Here is a 19,305-nt window from a genome sequence, read left to right as displayed (position 1 = left end):
TGTGGTGCATAGACATACATGCAGGCAAAACACTCATACACATAAAATTAATAAAGCTTTTAAAAATTACATTCAAGGGCTGGTGAGATGGCTCAGCGGGTAAGAGCACCCGACTGCTCTTCCGAAGGTGCAGAGTTCAAATCCCAGCAACCACATGGTGGCTCACAACCATCCTTAACAAGATCTGACTCCCTCTTCTGGAGTGTCTGAAGACAGCTATAGTGTACTTACATATAATAAATAAATAAATCTTTAAAAAAAAAAATTACATTCAAAAGATGTTTTATGTTTGTGTGTGTGTGTGTGTGTGTCTGCTTGTCTATAGATGCATCACGTGCATTCAATGCCAGAAAAGAGTTCTGGAACCCCTGAGACTGGAGAATTGTAAGCCATCATGTAGGTCCTTTGTAAGAACAGCAAGTAGTCTTGAGCACTGAGCCATTGCTCTAAAACCCAAACGAAACTTTTTTAAAGACTGGAACAGGGAGGAGGAGTCTGTGTGTGGTAGCAGGTTCACTGAGCAAAGAGCTTGCCTGAAAGTGAATGGCTAAATGGCTAATGGGGTGAGTTCTTTGTTGGAGACTCTTTGAGGGATGAACTTTCCCCACGTGGAACCCAAAGGGGGCCTTCTAGCTTTCCTCAAAGTCCTCTTGTTTTTTACTCTGGGTGATGGAATCAGGTACAGAATCTAACGCGAACACTGGTCACATTCTGACACTCTCCTGTCAGGCTCAGATTCTCACGGGGCAGGCCAGGAGGCAAGCCCTACAGCCACAAAACTCCGGGACAGGTGTAGCTTAGCTACAACCTCCCACCGGCTCCCCAATAGGCACCGCCTCAGGAGCCCCACGTGACTCTCGAGTCGCCCCGCCCCATCCGGTCCGGTCCCGCCCCTCCAGCGCGAGACTGAGTCCCAAGCGCGAAATCCTGGGCGAGGAGCGACGGTGCGCAGGCGCAATGGTGGCGACTCGACGGCGCTCCCGGCCTGCCCCGCGCGCTGACGTCGCGTAGCTTCGTCCCAGCCGCCGCGGCCGCCATTGGAGTCGGCGCCCCCTCAGCCTGTCCGCTACCTTCCGCTGCTGCTTCCCGCTGTTCCGGCCCGCGTGCCTACAGCTGCCGCCGCGCCCGGCCGCACCCGCGGAGTTGGCGGCGGGGCACGGGGCCGCGCGCGGCGTGACAGGCCCGGCCTCGTGGGAGGCCCGAGCCGGCGGCGCCCGGGTCCCGCGCCGCGCTGTTCATGAAGCATGTCGGCCACCAGCGTGGACCCCCAGGTAGGGGCGTCTCGGGACCACGGTCACGAGACCAGGCCGTGGACAGGGCAAGACAGGTTGCGGTCCGGGCCGCGCCGGGGACCTGGAGGCTGAACTGGGGTTAGGGTGCGGGGTCCGGGCTGGGAACAGGGAGGCCGGGTCGAAGATCTGAATACCAGGCCGGGCCACGGTTCTGGGGTCCAATGGCGGGGTCGTTGGGCTTGGCTGTGATCAAAGTGTGGGAGATCTGGAGGCCCGGCCGGGGTCGCGTCGCCCTCCGGGTAGCGTTCTTTTCGGATAGTAACTTTGTGTTTCCTTTCCCGGGCTGGGTGGTGTCCACCGGCATATCCTGGCCTGCGGCGATGCAGAGAACAAAAGGACAAGATAATAAAGGTGAGGAGAGTTCCGGAAAGTTGTCCGGACTTTAGAGGAGAACGGGGCAGCGCCAGTCCTTGTGGACAAGAGAAAGTCCACCAAGCCAGCCTGGGATCCGAAACTTAGTTTCCTCCGTAAGCTTGGAGGAGATGAAAGTTTCCATTTCCGGGATATTTGACAGATTGGAGGGGAACTAGAGAAATAAAGGCGTACCCGGAGTAGTTCAGATAATATTTTGCAATTTCCCTCTTGACCCTGCCAGAACAGTTACCTGGTGGGGAAAGAAATGGTGATCAGACGTCCTCGCAGAGGTCTGAGTGACTGACTGGTCCTCTGTTGCTAGGTAGTGGATGGCTCTGGAGGAGAGTCAGCCAGCTAGCTGTGGATCCGGAGGCCCTGCCCTCCACCCTTAGTTAGAGTCATTGTAAGTTTATTGTTATCTCCTGTGATATTCTGGCTTGTAATAAACTTTCAAAACTCTTATGAGAACTCCAGAGTGACACTAAATCATGGGAAGACTGTTTTTAACCAGTGCATGTTGTTGTTACTTGGGTGTAACCAAATATGGCTCATCGTGTTTTAAGATTGGAAAAGGCCCAGCACTTTATTTACCATTCCTTTCCTTTCCTTTACTGGCTGTGCACTGTAACAGTGGAAAGTAAGTGGAGAATCAGATGATAGTAAGCTTGGGTTACAGCCCTTTCCAGCTGAGCATCCTGCCCTCAGATCTCTGTGCATAACTGGGCTCTTAAAGCATGTGTACGCTGTTTGCCTGGAGTAGAGTATTAAACCCTGGGTTCAGTCCCCACCTTGGGGGGGAAGCACTCACAAAACTGGCTTAAAGTCTGGCTATAGGTTTCTTGCCCTTTATATGGTTGCAACAAAATGACATCTGACTGAATTATGATTATATTTTTACTTTAAAAAAAAAAAAGGAATTTAGGAAAAGTTGTGCAGTGCCATTTTAATTAATGTAAACATCACCTCTCATTGCCCATTTTGAAATAAGATCATATCTACTAAAAACTGATGAAAGTAGACTTTACTAAGGTTTTCATGCTTAAAAGTAAATTTTTTTAAAGCTTGAAAATAATATTTTGCAACTTTTTGTTCTAGTACAAAATGGTTCTTTGCATCAGAAGGATGCAGTTCATGACAATGACTTTGAGCCCTACCTTTCTGGACAGTCCAATCCGGTGAGTTTATGTTATTAGCATATTTTTTATTTAAATAATTTGCTTGTAACACATTTACTATAATATTTCTACTTTTCTATCCCAAACAGCAAAGAGACAGTCTGGAAAGTATGATAGAGTGGTCTTAAAGATTTGCTTTGTGCAGGTCTTCCTGCTGGGCCCGGGCCTGAGTGTTAAACAGTTTTCTCTCTGTAGAACAGCATCCCATGGAGGTTGGGTATAGGCAGACTTAGCATTTGTGGGCTGAGGATGGAGTGCTTTTTTATGGTGTATAGGACTGTGTGGTTCCCTGAAGCTTTGCGCCATCTTCATTGTGTCTCTGGAGGGTTGGGGGGCTCTAGGAGAGTAGGTAAGTTCTGGACAGTGCAACAGACTCCTCTTCTGTGCTTGAACCTTAGTTGTGCCTGCATCAGGAGACTTGCCTTCCTTGAAGCTTAGTTTCCTTTTGTATGAATCAAAGAATCCTGCTCACAGGACTGTTGGGAGGTTGGCATTAGAGAGGGTGTGTGTAAAGCACAGAATTAGTACCTTATGGTCAACATTTCTTACCTTTGGAACTATGGAACCCCTTCTGTTTTCACTTGTGTGTTTATGCATAGGTCTGTGTCCAGCGAGGTGTGCGAGTGGGGTGGGGGTGGAACACATGGTGTGCAGATGGGGGATGGAACATATGCACAGACCTGATGTTGATGTCAGGAATGATCTTCTGTCACCTGCTGTATTCAGTGATGCAGGGTCTCTTAAACCCAGAACTTGCCAGTGTGGATAAGTCTCAATTATTTTGGGAATCTCCCGTCTTTACAAGTAGCCACCACACTCATCTGGCATTTACATGGGTTTGAGGGGATCCAAACTGTTCCTAAAGCTTGAGCAGCTATCACTTTAAACTGAGCCATCTCCCCAGTCAGTACTTTTTTGGTTTTTCAAGACGGGGTTTCTCTGTAGAGCCCTGGCTGTCCTGGAACTCACTCTGTAGACCAGGCTGGCCTCGAACTCAGAAATCTGCCTGCCTCTGCGTCCTGAGTGCTGGGATTAAAGGCGTGCACCACTGCATATGCCTGAGTCGTGTACCCTTGTCAACCCGGCTGTAAACCTCACTGTCCTTTGTTGGATGATAATTTGATGTTTTAAAAGGGTATAAAATAAATTGGTCTAAAGGGCAAAAAAAAAAAAAAAAAAAAAAAGAAGGCGTGCACCACCACGCCCGGCTAGTACTTTTGTTTTTTAAGTGTAAGTGTGTGTGTACATGCACAGGTGACCTCAGAGTCTAGAAGGGGGTGTAAGAGCCTCTGGAATTAGAGTTACAGGTAGTTGTGAACTGCCTCTTGCAGCAGACCACAGTTCAGTTGCCATATAGGGTGCTGGTAACTGAACTGTGGTCCTCTGCAAGAGCAGCAGGTACTCAAAATCTGAGCCATCTCTTTAGCCCAGATAACTAAACACTGTTTTAAGTGTCCTTTTAACATATCGTGTGTATGTACAATGTATGCTGATCATAGCAGCCTCACATTTCCCCAAGGTGCCCCTCTTACCTTCATGTCTCTTTCCTTTAACCTACTGGGGACCATGGGCATTTTATGCCTAAGCATTTTTTGGCTGTTCCTTGCACACCCTGGCTTCCACCCACTAGATTCCCTGTGTAGCTCCCATGAAAATTGTCTGCAAAGTGTTTCCTGGTAACAAAATTGCCCTGCTTAAAAACCATAGGCGATCTGGGCATGGTGGTATACACTTTTAATTCTAGTATTCAAGGGTAGAGACAAAGGAATTCAAGGCCAGCCAGGGTTAAGTAGTAGGACCTATCCCAAAATAAACAAACAAAAAGCCATACGCAATTTGAAATTTAGATTTAGCCATAGTCTCTGCCCCCCCCCCCCACTTTTTATAAAGATTTTATTTCTTTATTTTATATACATAAGTACACTGTAGCTGTCTTCAGACACACCAGAAGAGGGCATCAGGTCCCATTACAGATGGTTGTGAGCCACCATGTGGTTGCTAGGAATTGAACTCAGGACCTCTGGAATAGCCACTGAGCCATCTTTCCAGCCCATGTCTCTGCCACTTTTAAATGCATGCTGCATATTTAGAGTCAAGCAAGACTTTTTGTCTGGTTGATGTACCAGAAGGAAATAGATTACCTGCTACACACACACACACACACACACACACACACTTAATTTTTTATTTTTTGCTCACCTGCCCTTCTAGGTCATCTTAGAGCATTTTATAACTTTCCTCCATGTTCCTTCCCACCACATTGAGCATATCAGAAGCCTAAGAGTCTGAGGGAGCCTTAACCTATAAGGTTGCATGGTTGTCCCTGAATACCTGGGCAGTCAGTATAGGGTTGCAGAACTGACTTGGCTTTAGTCATAGGCTATTGGCCATGACAAGAACAAGAAGTTTAAAAAAAAAAACAAAAAAAAAACAATTCTTTTGAATATATTTCCTGGTTTTCTTTTTTATTTGGTTTTTTAAGACAGGATTTCTCTGTGTAGCCCTGGCTGTCTTAGAACTTCCTCTGTAGACTAAGCTGGGCCTCAGAGTCAGAGATCTGCCCTACCTCTGCTTCCTGAATGCTGGAATTAAAAGCTTTCACCACCACTGCCTAGTTCCTGGTTCTCTTATATAGCAGTGGTATATACTAAATATTAAAACAAGGACCAAGGGTTGCTTTAATATGTTTGAAATGTTTTTATAAAGTAGGAACTCATGGAATACTTGGGAGGAGTTTCTTAAAAGTAGAATCAATTTTCCCCCTTACTGACAATTGCATGTCCCTGAAGTCTTGGGGAAACTGTGAAAAGGAGTGTTCTTCAAGATAGCACCCTTAGTAAATAGCTTTAAAGTAGCACCTTTATGTCTATGTTCAGATGTACTTTTTAGTAAAGTACTTATTGCTTAAGAATAGATTTTCTAGAAATGCCCAGTTTTATTAGGAGGTTCATAGAAAGTAGCAGCGCAGGAAGCTTTCAGCCTTTCCCTTAAGCATGAAGCAGCTGAGGACCAGCATAACAGCCATTTACCTGTTTGGAGAAGTGGAGTCTCCAGTCATTTAGCACAGGTGCCTGCTGTCTTTGTGTTGCGTGTTTCTTCATATGGGGTCAAAATGCCATTCTGCCCCCCTACTTTTCTGTAGTATATCCTTGTACCCAAAGATTATTTAAAATGCTGGGTGGACACTGCCACTCATGTTCCATGTGGCCACGTTGAAGTTTGTACCTCTGCTCATTTGTGAGGAACTGCTGGCCTTGGGAACTCTTAGCTTATCTTGAAAATTGAGCCTCCTCAATCATGAAAGGTTTTTATCAGAGTTTATGTGTTTTTTTTTTTGCCTGCAGCCAGAGTTAAAATTAAATAATGCTGTGCCTTGTTTGGGCATATGCAGCCTCTGTTGTTTGTGAATATCTGGGAGAAACTTGACACTTGGGTTACTGCCATGTCTATGTAGTTCTGGTAGGCTTGGATTAGCACTTATGTGCATGGCCATCCAGCCTGTGTCTGACTTGGATTTTTGTGGTTATATGTACATACTATAAATTTCCTTAAAAGTTCCAGTGGTGGTACCCAGTAAGGAGGGACTTGGCTACCACTACAGCTTCCCTGAGGGGAAAGGGAAAGATGCAGTGGGTCTTGACTTGCTCCTGAGCAAGTTGCTTAAATAGGTGTAAAAATTCTTGTCAGAAACTGCCATCTCTGCATATCAGCCACATGAGGGGTTCACACCACAGTCTCTGAAGGATCAGCCCTGAGGAAAGACCGGAAAGTGCCTGGCTGAGTGTGCGTGGTGTCAGGGTTCTCTAACACTTCCTTTGTCTGTAGTTTCCTCCTGAAGCGAGTGTGTACATGCTGATTGACAGCAGTCCCAGGAGTCCTAGACACTTGCTCACTTTTTCCCAGCCTTGCCCTTAGTGCTTCCTTAAGCATAATGGATTTGATTTGATGAAGAGCATGTGTCTCAGCATGGTCCAGACTGTGGGGCTGGGAAGACACTGTCCTGCATCTCCTTCCAGTTTCAGTCACCTCATTGTTCAAATCGTCTCAGAGTTCTTTCCTTCTCAGAAAAAAAAAGGGCAGAAGTATTCTAGTCATTTAAAATCTACCCCCCTTGTCACTCAATGTAATTAAACTTGGATTAATAATAAATGAACGAAAACTCTTAATTCTAGAACAGATTTATGGCTTTGTTATTCTTTACTGTTTCCAAATGATGTAGGGATAACAGCCATGATTATTTAAATTCTCTTGAATTTTTTGGAGTGTCAACTTTGCTTATCTAATTTTCTAGTTATCAGGATCAGGAAGAAGAGGCCTAAGAGCTCCAAGTTGTATTTTCACCTGTCAGTGGTCTCTGGCTTTGCCTGGAAGATGTGTTTGCCTTCCTTGTGTGGTCTTGTACCCCAGCTTTGATTAGAAATCTTAATATGGTACTACCCAGTCATCTGATGGGCTGTGGGAACCCAAGTGTTGTACTTAGAGGTGTGTTTCATATATGAAGAGCAACTTTTGAGTTTGGTTGCATAACAGTTTATTCAGCTGTGTCTCTGGTAAACCACTTCATACTATAGCTTCGATGATACTGTAGAGCTACCAAGCCAGAAGGGACCATTTGCTTGGGTTATTTACAAGTGAGCATAAATCCCAAGCTTGTGCCTGACCATACAGAGGGAGGGGGATAGCTTGGACAGACAGGTTCTGCATGCTTTACCAGCAGCCCCAATGTATTTATTTCTAGGTCATACTTAAGCTAAATTGTGACACATCTCGAACAGAATAGGCACCATGTACTACAGACTGATGGGAGCCACTTCCTTCCCAGGAAAGTTGTATATCATGGACTGGCAGTCTGCTTGGCTTACAGAGTTGTGGGAGCAGCTGCTACAGGTTTCTTCTGCATAAAATGACCTGGTTGAGATAGCTTTACAAAGTAGCTTGATGCTTCCTCTTCAGCAACTGAAAGGAAATAGGGAGGTAATAGGAATTGGTGTGTCAGTGGGGTTGAGGTAAAAATTGGAGGTGGCCTAAAGCACAGTGTGACAGTGCTTGTGGGCCTCTCAGGCTGGAGAGAGGAGAGGTGTGGCTGCTGGTTCAGAGACAAAGGGAGGGTGAGGCTAGGTGTTTGGACTACTGGAGGATGCCTGCAGCACTTTTCAGGAGATCTTAGTAAACAATGACTTTTTAATCTGGGATTTTACCTTTTCCATAGGGTTTAATTTTATCTTCACTTAGTCCATCTCCATTGTACAACTCCTGAAAAGCAGTGAGGTTTCCCAAAGGCAGGCACTGCTGATGCTTTTCTTCCTTGGTGTCTCTGCCCTACAAGTGTGTTTCTACATGTACATTTTTAGTTGAAGCATCACACCCTGGTCTTAAGGTGTGATGATTTTTGCAGAGAAAGTTAGCTGGAATCTTTTTTTTTTTTTTTTTTTTTTTAAAGATTTATTTATTATATGTAAGTACACTGTAGCTGTCTTCAGACACTCCAGAAGAGGGAGTTAGATCTTATTATGGATGGTTATGAGCCACCATGTGTTTGCTGGGATTTGAACTCCGGACCTTTGGAAGAGCAGTTGGGTGCTCTTACCCACTGAGCCATCTCACCAGCCCAGCTGGAATCTTTGTATTAGGATCTGAAAGAAACACAATTTTAGGATTTGGGGCAGGATGTTAGGGAGGTGTTGTGCTTTGCATACACAAGTTCAGGTAGCATTTGACCAATATCAGCTAGAGAATAATGGGGCCACCTATTGTGTCGTGTTTGTATAGCTCTGTGACCTGTGTTCTATGCCTATTCTTCAGGTAGTAATATTTCAGGAGGGGTTTGAAAGCTGTTGTTGTTGCCATGAATCTTACCTAATAATCCTAAATTGAGTTAAGGCCTAGGTATATGTCGGAGTGACCTGAGTATCTTTTCTGAGTCCTTACTGCTGCTTGTTGGTTTGTGGCCACTGGGTTAGAATGACAGACCACAACTAGGTCTTCCCTTCTGTCTGTCCTTTTCTCATGCATAAAGTGTTTGCTAAGGAGAGGGAAGAGGACCGGTCTTCTTTGGAAGGACTGTGGCCTCAGTTTTGTGTCTATGCAGATATACTTCCCTCACAGAGCAAGACTTGTGCTCAGACCTCATTAATTCTTCTTCCGCCTGGCCTTGTTGCTCAGGCTCATTTGAAGGATGCTAAGAGGAGATACAACAGGAGGTTGCAGTGGAGGAGCCAGAATCACTGAAATCTTTTTAAGAGAAGATATACCAAGTTTCTTTGTTTGGTTGGGGTTTTTTTTGTTTGTTTGTTTGTTTTGTTTATAGAATATTCATACTGACCTGTTTGTGGATGCTAAAAGTTTTCATTTCAAGGAAGCAATTACTTCATGTTAAGTGATAGTTCTGAAATTGTCTGGTGCCTAATGGAGCTTTCTCACCTTCCCTGGACACGTCCACCCCTAAGCACAGGTTGCCATGCTGTAGGAAGGTCTCTTACATTACTGATGCTACCCTTTCAGAGATTGAAAAGAAATATAATAAGGTAATAAAAACTGGCCTGTTGGTTGAGGTAGAAAGTGAAATTGAGCCCAAAACACGGTAACTGATTCTCACCAAACCTTGGCTGAGTGTCTCTCCAAAGGATGCTTTCCTAGAGCTGCCAACTCTGCAGTCTACACCTACAGGCTAGGAAACTCCTTAGAGGTTTAGTAAGGCTACTAGGTCAAGATGGTGAAGCATTCCATCCTCCTACCCTTTTGCCCTGTAACCCAGCCTTAAATCCCCTCTTAGAAGCTTTTGCTATGGATGTAATTGGGACTAAAGTGGGTCTACTGGTATCAGCAGGAGTTAAGAACTCCAGGACTCGATACTGGTAAAGGCACAGGAGAGGAGCCTGTGCTTCACTCTGAGCACCCGTAAGTGTGCCCAGGAAACCATGAAATGTGAAGAGCAGACCCTAGGGAAAAAAAACCCCAGCTTGGGTGGCTATCTGGAGTATTGTGTAGGAAAGAGTCTTGAAGGTAACATTGAATACCAATGCCTAGGTGTGTTAACAGGTCAGTGAGCTGGAGCCTGCTGGTCCTGACTGTCAGAGCCATCTTAGTGCATTGTTAAGGCTGTCCTCACACTCTGCTGGGCTGTCATTGTTCGTTTTAATTATTCCTACTGCAGGACTGGGTTGATTCTTCAGAAGGGTGGTTTGGCTGGGTCATTTCACCTGAGTTCAGATCATTACAAAGGCTTTGTGCTTTGAGACAGCAGTCTGGTTTGCATTTGTTACTAATGACTTTTGTTTTGACATTGGTTGGTCATATCTGTCATTTAGGAAGAAATAATTATATGCTATATTAGGCTGGTTTCTGCACCTGTGTATGAGGTGGTTAGCATACTGAGCTGTCTGACAGTTGTCTAATTCATCACCTGTTTATTTTCACAGAATAACAATTACCCCTCGATGAGTGATCCTTACCTGTCCAGCTACTATCCACCATCCATTGGATTTCCTTACTCCCTCAGCGAGGCACCATGGTCCACTGCAGGGGACCCTCCCATCCCGTATCTCACTACCTATGGACAACTTAGTAATGGAGACCATCACTTTATGCATGATGCTGTTTTTGGGCAGCCTGGGGGTCTGGGGAACAACATTTACCAGCACAGGTTTAATTTTTTTCCTGAAAACCCTGCATTCTCAGCATGGGGGACAAGTGGTTCTCAGGGGCAGCAGACTCAGAGCTCAGCCTATGGGAGCAGTTACACTTACCCACCTAGCTCCCTTGGTGGCACAGTTGTTGATGGGCAGACAGGTTTTCACAGTGACTCCCTCAACAAGGCCCCTGGGATGAACAGTCTAGAGCAGGGCATGGTTGGCCTGAAGATTGGGGATGTTACCACCTCTGCAGTTAAGACGGTGGGTTCAGTTGTCAACAGTGTGGCACTGACTGGTGTCCTTTCTGGCAATGGTGGGACAAATGTAAACATGCCAGTTTCAAAACCAACTTCATGGGCAGCCATTGCTAGCAAGCCTGCAAAACCACAGCCTAAGATGAAAACAAAGAGTGGGCCGATCGTGGGGGGTGCACTGCCTCCTCCACCTATAAAGCATAACATGGACATTGGTACTTGGGATAACAAGGGCCCTGCTCCGAAGGCCTCAGCCCCCCAGCAGACACCATCCCCCCAGGCTGCCCCACAGCCCCAGCAGGTAGCTCAGCCTCTCCCTGTTCAGCCCCCACCTTTGGTCCAGCCACAGTATCAGAGCCCTCAGCAGCCACTTCAACCCCGTTGGGTGGCTCCTCGAAACAGAAATGCAGCATTTGGGCAGAGTGGAGGGGCCAACAGTGACAGTAACTCTGTTGGAAATGCCCAGCCTACTTCTGCCCCAAGTGTAGAATCCCACCCTGTCCTGGAGAAACTGAAAGCTGCCCACAGCTATAACCCTAAAGAGTTTGACTGGAATCTTAAGAGTGGGCGGGTGTTCATCATCAAGAGCTATTCTGAGGACGACATCCACCGCTCCATCAAGTACTCCATCTGGTGTAGTACTGAACATGGCAACAAGCGCCTGGATGGCGCCTTCCGCTCCATGAGCAGTAAGGGGCCTGTTTATCTCCTCTTCAGTGTCAATGGGAGTGGACATTTCTGTGGGGTGGCAGAGATGAAGTCCCCTGTGGACTACGGCACCAGTGCTGGGGTCTGGTCTCAGGACAAGTGGAAGGGAAAGTTTGATGTGAAGTGGATTTTTGTGAAGGATGTGCCCAATAACCAGCTGCGGCACATCAGACTGGAGAATAACGACAACAAACCTGTCACAAACTCCCGTGATACACAGGAGGTGCCCTTAGAAAAAGCAAAACAAGTGCTGAAGATTATTGCTTCCTATAAGCACACAACCTCTATCTTTGACGACTTTTCTCATTATGAGAAGCGCCAGGAGGAAGAGGAGGTGGTGCGCAAGGTGAGTTGTTCTTGGGCACCTCTTACACAGGTGACCTGCACAGCAGGCTGGAGTATAAAGGACAATCTATTGGTCTAGTGACATTTTCCTGACTGGCTTTAGTCAGGGCAGGTTGAGTTGAAACAGTACAGGTGGCATCTTTTAACTTAGCTATCACATCACTGGGATGAGCCAGTAGTGTAGTGTTTTGAGTGAATGTAAATGAATCTTACTCCCATTACAAAATATAGTAATCGGGACACTGTGTACATGAGAACAGAGAGTGAGAATGTGGGGAAGCTTTTCTTTGTATTGTCTGTCCATTCAAGCACACTTAGAAATCAGTGTTTGTGGTCCAGGGAGAACGTCCATGTGGTAACATTGGCTGCACTGTGATGTCCTACCTGCCCAAGGATTTATGCTTCCACATAGCAGTTGGACGCTCTGGGTCTAACAGTCACTTCCTGTTGTTCTTTAGGAACTCAGAAGGCCTGCAGTTTGGGAGAACTTAAACTTACATCATTTAAGTACTAAAGAGAAGGGTGTGTTGAGGCAGGGGTGATAAGGAGCTGACTTGGGATCCAGATCTTTTTTTTTGTTTTGTTTTGTTTTGTTTTTTCGAGACAGGGTTTCTCTGTATAGCCCAAACTTAGAAATCCACCTGTCTCTGCCCCCCAAGTACTGGGATTAAAGGCGTGCACCACCACCACCTGGCTCAGATATTTTGAAATTGTTATATGGTTAGGTCCATTTGGCTAGAGATAGTCTTAACTGAAGCCATTTGGTCTTCATAACAGAAATGGTTTTCAGAAATGAGACAGATCTTAATGTGTATTTGAAGCCTTTATTATAATAAATATCCTGAGATTGTCCTTTTCATGAAGTGTTGTTTGTTGGATTGGCTTCCAATCTTTTTGTCCCCTGAGTTAGGTAACTTGCTTGAATGAATAATTAAGCATTTTGAGGAAGGAGATGTGGAGAAAGCACCATTAAGTCGCTAGTACCATTAAGTTACCCTTATCACAAGTACTGATAAAACATTAAGAAAGAGATGGCATTTGTTTCCAGTAACTGAAATTCTGTAGGTTTAGCTTTTTGGGTATAAATAATAGACAGGCATTCCATAAAAATGGCATGTGTTCTTAGAAATAGTTGTTAGTGATTTTGTTTTGCTAGTATCATATGTATATTTATGCAAACTGAAGATACCTAGAGCAATTATAGATCAAACCACCTGGGACCACTGTGTTAGCACAGTGCTGTTAGTACAGTGTCTGCCTCCATTAGAACAAGGATAGTGAATGAAACTTGGGTACTATTGTCTAGTAGCTAGCTGTTTGTGTTTGTGCACAGTTTTCTTTTAAATACTGAATTTTTAAGAGTTCCATTAAAATGCACTGGGTGGGGCTGGAGAGATGGCTCAATGATTGACTGGTATTCCCAAGGACCTGTGTTCGATTCCCAGTACCCCATGACAGCAGTTGTCTGTCTCATGGGATCTAACACCCTCTTTAGCCTCCAAGGGCACTACACTCAGGTAGTACATAGACCTATATGTACTGGTAAAACACAAACATACAAATCAATAATATCTCAGAAAACAAAAGAATGTTCAGTTCTTTAAAAATATTCTAGCTCTCAGAGATTGGTGATAGGCTTAGGGATAAAGTTCTGCCCCTCATCTGCTTGTATCTTTAAAAGCCCAATTGTTTTAAAACTTTTTTTTACTGTTTTTTTTTTTTTTTTAGCTCCTTTAAGTTTTTATTTGTGCCTTCATGAGTTCACATGCATCCCATGCATGCAGATATTTGCAAAAGAGAGATGAAGGTGTTAGATCCATCTGGAACCTGAGAGGTGTGGATGCTCAGAATGAAATCCAGGTTTTTGGCAAGAAAAGTGTTAGCTCCTAATTCTACCATCTTAAAACTTAGACAGCCATGTCTGTCTGGTCTCTGGTCTTTTGGTAAGCCTTTTGAGTGACCTGCAGGGGTTACAAGTTAATTAGCATATAGTCAGGGTCCCTGGTGGGTCCTTAGACCACCATTCTGGAGGTCAGTATGAAGAGTGTCCTAGGGAGGATTGGTGACTCTTACCCAAACTGGTTAAATTGTATTATTGAAAAAGACAAATGAATACTTTTTTTTTTTTTTCCTCGAGACAGGGTTTCTCTGTATAGCCCTGGCTATCCTGGAACTCACTTTGTAGACCAGGCTGGCCTTGAACTCAGAAATCCACCTGCCTCTGCCTTCCAAGTGCTGGGATTAAAGGTTTGTGCCACCACAAATACTCTGATTTTTAAAAATTGTTTTAGTGGAATTTCAAACATCTCTTTCCCCAGTGTAGGACAGCCCTTTGATGATTCATATCTTTGTTGGACCTTATGCCAGTTGCCCACCAGCTGTTCTGTTTTTCCCTCCAAGGAGGCTGGGCTATTAGTTTATCTAGGAGTTGGAATCCTGGGTGTTGTGGGATTGAGAGTCTAGGCTGTTGAGTACCATTTCATTTTAAGAATGAAGTGGGAAGCTGGGTGATGGTGGCACACACCTAATCCCAGCACTCAGGATGCAGAGGCAGGTGGATCTCTGTAAGTTCCCTGTCTCAAAAAAAAAGAAGTGAGGTGAGGAGTGAAGAGCTGCTCCTTCCTGAATGTGCCTGCTAAGTAAGTGCATGAAGCTCCTGGAGACACCCAAGGTTCTCCTGACCCGAGGACAGACCCACCTTATGTTCAACATTGACAGTTAGACCTCACCACTTTGAAGTAGCATCTGGTGTTTAGAAAGCAAAACATAGCTAACATTTTCACAGTTTCCTTTTCAGAGTTTTCTTGTCCAGCTATAAATATGAAAATATGCTAATTTTTCCTTTCTTTCATTTTCCAAGGCATGATTTATCTGTGTAGCTATGGCTGTTCTGGAACTCACTTTATAGTCCAGGCTGGCCTCCGATAACTTGTTTTTGTTTTAAAGATTTATTTATGTATTTTATGTATGTGACTACACTGTCACTGTCTTCAGACACACCAGAAGAGGGCATTGGATCCTGTTATAGATAGTTGTGAGCTACCATGTGATTGCTGAGAATGGAACTCAGAACCTCTGGAAGAGCAGTCAGTGCTCTTAACCACTGAGCCATCTCTCCGGCCTGACACCTTGTTTTTTTTTTTTTTTTTTTTTTTTAAATGTTTGTTGTTGTTATTTTGAGATGGGGTCTCACTATATAGCTATAGCTGGTCTTGAACTCACATGTATGTGTGTTGGAGTGTGTGCAAAGGACAGCCTAGGGGGTTGACCACTCATTTTGTCACGGGTTCTAGGGATCAAACCCAGGTAGTCAGGCTTGCCACGTGTGTTCCAGCTTGCTGAGCCACCTTGCCATCCCTACATAGTTGTTTTCTTTAAATGGGCCTTTCTTAGAGAGTATTTAAAACAATGGCAGCTGAGTGTTCTGCATATTGTCTACTGGCTGCTGACCCTAGTCTGACAGGCCTTGGGTGAATCACATACACTTGGCCCTGTAAGAATGATGTGTTCTGTGTGCTTCATCTTTTAGCTGCATCAGCCCCCTCCAAAAAGTTTTATGAGTAATGTTACTTCTTTAAAGAACAGGTGACGAGCTCTGTAGCTATTGCTAGAACTGAAGGCTAAAGGAGCCAGACACTGTCTCCCTCCTCCAGCTGCTTTATAGCAGCCATTGCATTCTGGGGAGACAGGCTTCTGCTTGAAAAGAGTTTTTTTCTTTGCACCTCAGGGTAGAGGGTTATGAATTCTTACTAGTGATCCACTTACTCATTGATCTGAGTGCTCTGCCACCTCCTTAAGGTTAGAGCCACACAAAGATGTGAGAAGCCTCACCTTGGACTTTGAATGGTAGTTGTTGCTGTGCCAGGCGTATGTTTTTAGTCCAGGCTAACCCCAAAGGGAAATATAGATGTTGGCTCAGATGTAGTTAGGCACAGTAGCATGTGCTGGTGATTCCAGTGCTTAAGAGGTGTGTGGGGGTAGAAGGATCAGTTCAAGGCCACCCTTGAGTACATGAAACACTGTCTCAAAACAAAGCTCAAAGTAAGCAATTACAAACTACAGTAATTGTATAGGTATTCTACAGACAGCTTTCTCAGTTCACACCTAGGATGACCATGCTAGGGACCGAACCTTTAACCTGAATGTAGTTTTTTGTATTTATGCACTTTCTCTAATAGCAGGACGGTGGTACATGAAGGAGAGTGGGAATGGAGAAAGAGAGAGAGAGAGAGAGAGAGAGAGAGAGAGAGAGAGAGAGAGATAATGTGACTACTGTACAGTGGGTCCTAAAAAGGGTTTGGACAGAATATTGTGTGTGCGCGCACGCGCGCGCACGTTAGTGCATGCTCCTTGCATCAGAGACACTTTGCCATTGGCTAAATTTAGATGAATTGCTAGAGAAGACAAGGAACTACTAGACAGGACACTGATCAGAAACCAGCTAGGCCGACATGAAGAGTGGGTGTGAATTCCAGGTTGGTGTGATGTGCATGCTGGGGACAGGAAGCTGTCTATGGATGTAGGAAGTCAGCTCAGTTGAAGGGCTGTCCCCTAACTTTGTCAGTACTGCTGGAGGTCACAGAGGAAACATGAGTGATGGGAAGGGCTTAAACTAGGTGGATCTAGCTTGTCTCCCTATCATACTTGGCCCTGACTTGGAGCTTATTTATAGCCTGTCAGATTATGGTATTTTCTGAGTCATTGGTTTGTCAAAATAAAAGAAATTTAGAAAAAGTATTCCTTTGTAGTAGGAATGCTAGAGTGCCTGCCCTGTGCATGCCGGTCCCTCCCTGGGGTGCAGGGGCTTTTGTAGTTCTGTTTCTTCACTAGCTTAATTGGCACATGAGGGAGAGCTGGCTGTGTTGGGGGAAGGGAGGCATGGGATGAGTGGACAGAAGATACATGATTGGACGTGTCTCTGTAACTTTTGTGCAGAGGGTCTTGAGAAAGGATAGGACAGCATGTGGTGGCTCCTGCCCTGGTCTGAGGGACCAGGCTGCTTGGTAGTTCAGAACCAGATCCACAGGAACTGCCCAGACAAGCACACATCCCCATCTTTTGCTGCAGTCAATAAAGTGGTCTAAGGCCTCGCCTTTGTGGACCTTCACCTGCAAATCAAAGTGCTTCATGATCTTATAACCTCTTCTCTTCTTCTTACAGGAAAGACAGAATCGGAACAAACAATAAGAACAAGCCAGTTTGTATTTGGTTAATGGTTGACTTTGAAAACAGAGTTTTAAAGCTGTATGCTTGGTGCTGTCTCCGAGTCAGCTCCAGTGTCGTCCTCGTGCGGGGTTGATTGTTGCATCTTTATCTTTGTAGTTCATTTTTGCCAGATGGATCTGCATTCATTTGTATTTTTCTATGTATTATAATATTGTAGAACTCACTAATAAAGGAGTATTTTGTTTGTCAGCTTATCAGTCAGATTGACCTAATGCAAAATATAAATATTCTTCAAAACAAAACACCTAATACATCCCAAAGATATTTTTATTTTGGCAGAAATTATGTTCTTATATCTAGTCATTTAATATCCCTATAGGATACTTCATATTTCTTGCCCTCTCCTGCTTTGCAGCAAACAAGCCCATTCAGCACGTGCTGTTGGTGTCTCCTCACAGTACTGAGGTGGCTTGCCTTTCACTATCTGGCATCCATCCTACTGCTGGCCTGCCCTTTTGAGTTTCCTACTAGACAGATAACTTTTAGTTTTAAGTGTGCCCACAGCTGTCTATGGGCGAGCTGTCCATAGTTTAGTACCCACACAGAGCGGTGCTCCAGTTCTCCTTGCCACCGTCTGCCACTGCATGAGGTTCGGGCTCTGTGGCAAGGAACTAGAAGGTGTTTTAAGTCTGGTTCAGCTTTGCGACATTCTTAGTTGTTCGTAGATCATTTTTAGTTGTCCTCTTTCTTCTCTTGAGAATCCTAATGCTGTCTTAAGTTTTTATACCAGTATCGCTAAGCTTTAATTGTAGGAATCTGATAGTACAGGCAGTGTGATGGATGCTGCTGCCGACTGTAAATTTCACTGTGTGTCTATTTTTTTTTTCCTGTTGAATGGGTGAAAAAAGCAAAAAAAAACAAAAAACAAAAAAAAAAACAAAAAATCCTTTAGAAAACAAATTTGCTATCGTTTTGTGGAATGAGGAGCCTCGGAGGAGCTCACCGCCACCTGGAGTTGGAGTTTAGCATGAAAGTGGTGCTCATGCCCGACGCCCTCGCATACTGAATCTGCACGCGCCCACTGTAGAGGATCCTTACTGTCTTAGAGAGCAGATACCTTCCGAAACTATTTACTCCAAAAGACCCTCTGAGTTAACATTTAAGCTGTATTATTTAGACTTGTATTTAGAACGTGTCACTTCCTCGAGCTGTTACTGCCTGTACGGAGTCTTGGACAACATCGGATACCTGTCCTCTAGGAGAATACAAGCCTTAATAAACACCTGTTGAGCAAGCTCGTGAGTTCTTGTCTTCCCTGCTGTGTGTACCTTGTCTCTCTTATAGCTGAAAATCTGTGGGGTCTGGTCTAAGCAGTGGAAGCCAAGGGCTGAAGTTTTGCTTACCCCTGGGTACTAAAAGGACAGAGAAACTTTCATAGTTCCATGTAGGACTTGGAATTCAGTCCTAAACTATGTAAGAATGTGAAGCTGACAGTCCATACAGGACTTCGTTTTCACACTTGCCTCCAGGCTGTTATTCCTTGATCTCTCCCTTATGTCTTCATTCTTAAAATTCAGGGTTGTAGACATCCAGTGTACTCTCTGTAGTAACTAAATCTCACATGTTAGACATTTCTTAAAAGACTAAGGATGTACACCAGGGCATCTGTGTGTGGGTCAGAAGATAACTTGTGGGCAAGCCCGGTCATTGCTTGCTGAATCCAGGGATCAAACTCAGTCCGTCAGGTTTGGCAGCAAGCACCTTTACCCACTCAGCCATGTTTGTCCACAGCATTTTTCTTGTAAGGGGAAAAAAAAAATGAAACACACAAATCCAAGCTGCAATACAGTTAGCTGCCCCTCTCCATTTTGAAAACAGTGTCATGTAGCCCAGGTTGGTGTTGAAATCCCAGTCTTCCTGTTTGTACCTCCCAGGTGCGTGCTTGAAGGCTCTTCCTCCATGTCAGTATACTTCTGTACAATCTGACATGTCTTATTCAGATAAGAAACTAAGTGACATCATGCTTTCCCCAAACACTTGCTGTCTCTACTTGGAAGATAATGGTTGATACGATACGGATACAAAATGAGCACAGGAAAATTAGTCTTTGGCCTTAACTTACTCTGTATTGCACCTCCAAAACACCTCCTGTATTTTAGGAAGTAGCTTTGAAAGCATGTGTGGTTTATATTATCACCTGTGTGTCTTGCATGTATGTAGTCCTTGAGCTCCAAAAAGGCGGAATTCCTGGCTTTGACAGCAATTGGCTGAGAAGCACACAGAAGTTTGGACCAAACAGGACGTGGGATCAGTACCTGGTATGACTGGAGGACTCATGGGTGAGATGAGCAGGATCAATGATCACTACACAGCTGGAGGT

The 19,305-nt window shown here is 44.7% G+C and overlaps 1 protein-coding gene across 1 annotated transcript; it reads left to right on the top strand.

Moving 5' to 3' along the window:
* Positions 1-996: 996 nt before the first annotated feature.
* Ythdf1 (YTH N6-methyladenosine RNA binding protein 1) lies at positions 997-18,219 on the top strand. Its single transcript, XM_021193675.2, has 5 exons — positions 997-1,271; positions 1,619-1,643; positions 2,742-2,821; positions 10,240-11,760; positions 16,920-18,219. The coding sequence occupies exons 1-5, from the start codon at positions 1,245-1,247 to the stop codon at positions 16,944-16,946; spliced, it is 1,680 nt and encodes a 559-aa protein (XP_021049334.1). The 5' UTR covers positions 997-1,244; the 3' UTR covers positions 16,947-18,219.
* The last annotated feature ends 1,086 nt before the right edge of the window (positions 18,220-19,305 follow it).

This window comes from Mus pahari, chromosome 3 (assembly GCF_900095145.1).
Source record: "Mus pahari chromosome 3, PAHARI_EIJ_v1.1, whole genome shotgun sequence".
Taxonomy (NCBI): Eukaryota; Metazoa; Chordata; class Mammalia; order Rodentia; family Muridae; genus Mus; species Mus pahari.
This window is presented reverse-complemented; position numbering and strand designations above follow the sequence as displayed.

What these genes read in the sequence shown, in the direction of transcription:
- Ythdf1 (XM_021193675.2), top strand. Translation starts at nt 1,245, where the DNA reads ATGTCGGCCACCAGCGTGGACCCCCAG. An exon ending in AAAAGGACAAGATAATAAAG is followed by an intron (nt 1,644 to 2,741) that starts GTGAGGAGAGTT and finishes TTTTTGTTCTAG; the next exon opens with TACAAAATGGTTCTTTGCAT. An exon ending in AAGAGGAGGTGGTGCGCAAG is followed by an intron (nt 11,761 to 16,919) that starts GTGAGTTGTTCT and finishes TTCTTCTTACAG; the next exon opens with GAAAGACAGAATCGGAACAA.